The 4,713-nt window shown below is 44.6% G+C and overlaps 2 protein-coding genes across 3 annotated transcripts in view; both read right to left on the bottom strand.

Annotated features, from left to right (window-relative positions):
* HOXB6 (homeobox B6) overlaps positions 1–1,182 on the bottom strand; it is a 13,321-nt gene extending 12,139 nt beyond the window's left edge. The window contains exon 1 of the mRNA XM_019523676.1: positions 348–1,182. Within this exon, the coding sequence (XP_019379221.1) occupies positions 348–759 (412 nt within the window). The 5' untranslated portion in view covers positions 760–1,182. The remainder of the gene's footprint in view (positions 1–347) is intronic.
* Positions 1–4,713, bottom strand: part of HOXB4 (homeobox B4) — a 60,771-nt gene that overhangs the window by 43,105 nt on the left and 12,953 nt on the right. The gene's annotated exons all lie outside the window — the stretch shown is intronic.

Raw genomic sequence — 4,713 nt, 5'->3', positions numbered from 1 at the left:
GCATGGGTAGATACGGCCCAAAGTTGGGCGTTTTATTTCTGGTTAAAGATCTAGTGAAAGAGTTGGGGGAAAGGAAGAGAGAAGAGAAGGTGGTGGTGGGGGGTGGGATAAAGACTCGGGCAGCATAAAGTTTTAGTGTGTGTGTGTGTGTGTGTGTGTGTGTGTCAGAAGCAACTTTACTGAGTCTCGCGCGTTGCTTGCCTGGTCCTCTGGAAGTTAGTGTCCTGTTCAGCTTTTCCTGATTGTGTGTGTGTGCGCGCGCGTGTGTGTGCGTGCGTGTGTGTGTGTGTGCAAATATGAAAAGGGGGAGGAGAAATTAAAAAGAGAGAGAGAGAAGAGTAACTCACTGTTGCAGGAGTTCATCCTCTGCATCCAGGGGTAGACTGGCGTGGAGCACTTCTGTTCCTCACTCTCCCCGAACACATTTTTGCTCTGAGCGCAGTCTGACTTCCGCTGATCCTGGCCAAACTGCCCCTGGTCCTCCAGGCTGGAGATGGCACAGGCAGGGTCCTTCTCCCTGTAAAAACCAGCTGTCCCATAGTCACAGGCTGTGGTCCGGCTGTAAGCTCCGTTAGCTTGCTGGTAATAAGAAGAGGAGGGATAGCCCTTCTCCTGGACTCCAGTAGCTCCATAGGTAGCGGGGTAGTGTCTTAAAGGATCCGCATATCCTGAGGAATATAACGGGATCTGTCCCAAGAAGGGCTCCTGCCCAGCGGCCAGGCTCACCGGGAAGGTAGAGTTGACAAAATAAGAACTCATTGGGAGGAGGCAGCCGTCCTTCCCTGGCGTTATGATTTGTTGTGTTTTATAGTCCAAGTGGTTTAGCTATTAGTAGTATATCGGAGATTGGGTTTTAGCTGAAGGGGGATGGCTGGGTGCCAGTGAAGGGACACAAGGAAATAGAACCATCTGATCATGGACTGACCAATAGCAGGAGCCTGAGATTGCAAAATAGCACCCATGAGGGGCTTGGATTCCACGAGGGACCCCAGAACAAACCAGCCGGCCCCTTTTTTTTCCTCCCTTTTAAACAACAGAAATGCACCCCCTTAACCAAACACATATCCGCAAAAAATAAATCCCGGAACGGCTGGCGCTTTCATACATACATACATACATATATATGTATGTATATAATATATATATAGAGAGAAGCGAATATGTATATAAGCCACACACCCTCCCACACACACACACACCCACACACGCAGAGAGCAATATAGATATATATGTAAATATCCTGTGTGGGCGGGAAAAAAGAAAGTTAATCCTCTCTGTTCCGACAAAGTTTAACCCCTGGCGCCTGCCAATGATCTATAACAGATCGGGGGACATTTTTGGGATTTGTAAAGAAACTTTTATTTCTTTATGTGTGTAATGAATGCCTGAGGGGAGTGGATCTCATCTGTTTCCTTTGCTTAGGGTTAGGGTGGGAGGTTCGGCGCGCGCGGGTGTGTGTTGGGGGAGAGTTAATTTTGGTCATTTATTTTTCATATTTATCTAATTAGCATAGATTGGCAGAGAGCGTGTTTCCTTTGAAAGTAGCACGCGCCCGCCTCCTCAGATTCTCCGCTTTTCATTTATTCTGTACAAGAGTTGCAAGGCTGGGAGATGAATGGGAATCGAAGTAGCCCGATTATCCCGGGCTAAATAGTCCGCTAGCTCCAGATCTGTGCACCGAATTGTGCCCTCTTGCGTTTTAGGCTTAATACCAAATCCATGCCCGGCCCTTCCTAGTTAAAGGCTGCGCTGAGTTGCGGTCAAGAGCTGTCCTTTATTGATTGTCACCGATGAAGAATTTTTTTTTTTTTTTTAAAGCAGGGGACGCTCTTGTTTGGTGGGTCTATTGCCTGTAAAGTGAGGCACGATCCCGCTTTTATCTTTGATCATGCTTTCCATCGAGGTCGGTCCCCACGACTGGAACATCTCTTCATGGACGGTAATGAGGAATCAAGTGAAGTGCCTTGCAGAAGGCAAGCGAAAGTCGCTGTCATTCTGCAAGTGGGGGGAAAGCCCCCCTGAGCGGAGCGGGCTCTGGGATCCGTGGCTCTAAGGTTCGCTTTTCTTCATTAGCAGTAGGTGGGGTTCGCAGTGGCTATTGCACTGCTCTTCAGATCTCTGTGCACTAGAGGTATACGTGGATTTTAATATGTTGCCCTACCTCTGGGGCTGTGGAAATGTAAGCCTGCTCTACAGAAACTTACTAAACAATTAAATGAAACATTGATCGGTTTGAGTTGCAGGAACTCCTTCCTTCCTTCTCTCTATTCTGTTCTATTCTATTCTATGCAAAGAAAGTAACTCGACTTCTAATAAAGACTCCCATAGACTTGATTGGGTCTGCTCCTACTCTAGAATTACACATAATTACATGGTCACTGCAGAACTCTCCCTGACAGGGGTTAAGTACGTCTGAAACTGGTATCTTATTACGAGCTAATTTATTTTAAACATCGTGTTTACAGCAGCAAAGCCAAGATTGTTTCATGCCACCGCTGCAACGAGCCGTCGACTGACCGTAATCCTTATAATTCAAGGAAACAACATGTAAAGGAAGTAGTTGTTCGCCCTCCCCTTTTCTGACTGGTAGCTATTATATTTGTTCTTGCAGACTTTTCCTTTGTGCATGGAGTGGACCCAAATCTACGTAGGTCTGCGTTATTGACATGAAAAAGAGGGGGAATATGGGATTAAAAGAGAAAGTTGACTGTCTATTGAAGGGGGGGGGGGTGAGAGGAGGGGAAGAGAGAAAGAGAGTGAGAGGAATACATTAAGCAGCCTGAAGTTGGCTGCTTCGCAGGAGCCAAAGAGCTCAGACATTTGATTAGAAAGTTGTGCAATATTTGTGTAAGAGTAAAAAAAAAACCTAGAAAACCTGCAAGGACTCGCGCCGCATGCAGATTTTGGGTGAGAAGTTTGAATGCCTGATATAATGAAACGAGTGAGTAACAGACACATTGTGATCATGCAACAAAAACCCTAGGTTTTTTTCCCCCCCCTGTAATGCTTTCTGAGTGAGGAGTCTTGTTGTGGAAGTAAAAGCCCCTGGAAATAAGGGTAAAGATGTGTTTTCCCAAAACGCGGGGATGCAGTGCTTATAAGAAATACAGCTCCTTCCAGAGCGGTGTTGGCAAAGCCTGACTTTTCGCAGCGTTGGGCTGTGGTCACTTTGACCTTTTTATTTTTATTGGCAGGAACAAAAATAAAATTCACTAACTGCAACTGGCCTCTCGCTATTTGCTTATTGCTGCTGTTTGAGACTGTCTGGGAGTGAGGCTGGAGCCCTCTGGGTTTGCAAAGGTGGCTCCACTTAAGTCTAGAGATATTTATGGGGGGAAGGATAAAGGGGAGAAAATTGGGTGAAAACATATTGATCTTTGACTCCGCTTTGGTGGCGGGAAATATGGTTCTTCAAATGTCCCTCATCATTAGATTGAGAAGGACAATAGCATTTGTTTACCAGTTACAAGCTGTTTGTTTGCAGCAGATACTCAGAAACGCATCCGATGACAGGGAGCTGTGTGCCTGACAGAAAACTGATCACTGCTATTATGTTAATAGCTATTTTTAAAAAGTTCCCTTAAATCCCCCCTCCCTCCATCCCGACACCTCCACCCTTTCTCTGTCCTGGGTTACTGGCTAAATTTTGAAGGTAAATCACTGGGGGAGGGAGGGTGAAAAGGTTTGGTCTCTTTATGTCTTTAAAGGCAGCCAGGCATGAGTAGCGACAAATCTAAACCTCACGGGCGCTGATACAGCTTGCAGTGTCTATGCCCTGAACTATGTGGTCTCCGACCATATTTCTTGGGATATTCCCATTGATTTCTGGGCCGCATTTGCTTACAAAATAATCCCAGGGTTTATTAAAAAGCAAACCGTTAAGTGGTGTAGTGGCTAGACAGCAGGAGGAGGGAGAAAAGTGTTTCATTTAAAAGAGAATCCTTCTCCCACCCCCTCCCTCCTCCGGTTCCTGCTGATTGACATAATTCTGTTGGCAGGGTATAAATAAAGAGAAAAGAGACGTATTTACAATATGTACATTCGGGTTGGGAGAAGGCTGTATTTTTTTTTGGTCGCACATTGCTCACTCCTGCTCTCCAACTCTACAAAGCAGATAAATTAGGAGATTAAAACAACCCCGAAATATTTCCGAAGCCAAACAGATCAGAGCCCTGCTGGTGGAAAAGCTAAACCGATTAAGAACGTTGTGGAAAGTTAAGTGTAGTTGGTTCCAATAAAAAGGGCTTTTTCATGTGGGCTTGCAATTCGCCAGGCTTCTGAAGTGAAATCTCTGCGGGATCTTCCCAATCAAGCGACTTATTGCAGTCATAAAGTCCAACGAACACTAAGAAAACACTTGAAAAGCTTCTTTACTGTATTTAGGCATATAAAGCTATTACCAGTGGAGAAGATCGTCTGCAATATAAATAGCCACTCAAATTGATATTAGAAACACGGCATAAGTCATGTTTTCCGCCACAATGTTGGCACATTTCAAACAATGACCCCTCAAGGTGTAAAAAAATATTCTTTCTCCATCAGCACATAACCATTTGAAACTTAATTTCCAGCAATTTAAGTTTAATTTACCTGACTTCCCGTGCAGTGTATAATAACCTTTTTAATGGGATCTTTGAAAAGGAGCAATAATAATCTACCATTGTTCCATTAAAGAGTGCAGCTAATAATTAACAAAAAAAAAAAAAAAAAAAA

The sequence above is a fragment of the Gavialis gangeticus genome, unplaced genomic scaffold, assembly GCF_001723915.1.
Source record: "Gavialis gangeticus isolate Ggan-Ray unplaced genomic scaffold, GavGan_comp1, whole genome shotgun sequence".
Classification (NCBI taxonomy): Eukaryota; Metazoa; Chordata; order Crocodylia; family Gavialidae; genus Gavialis; species Gavialis gangeticus.
This window is presented reverse-complemented; position numbering and strand designations above follow the sequence as displayed.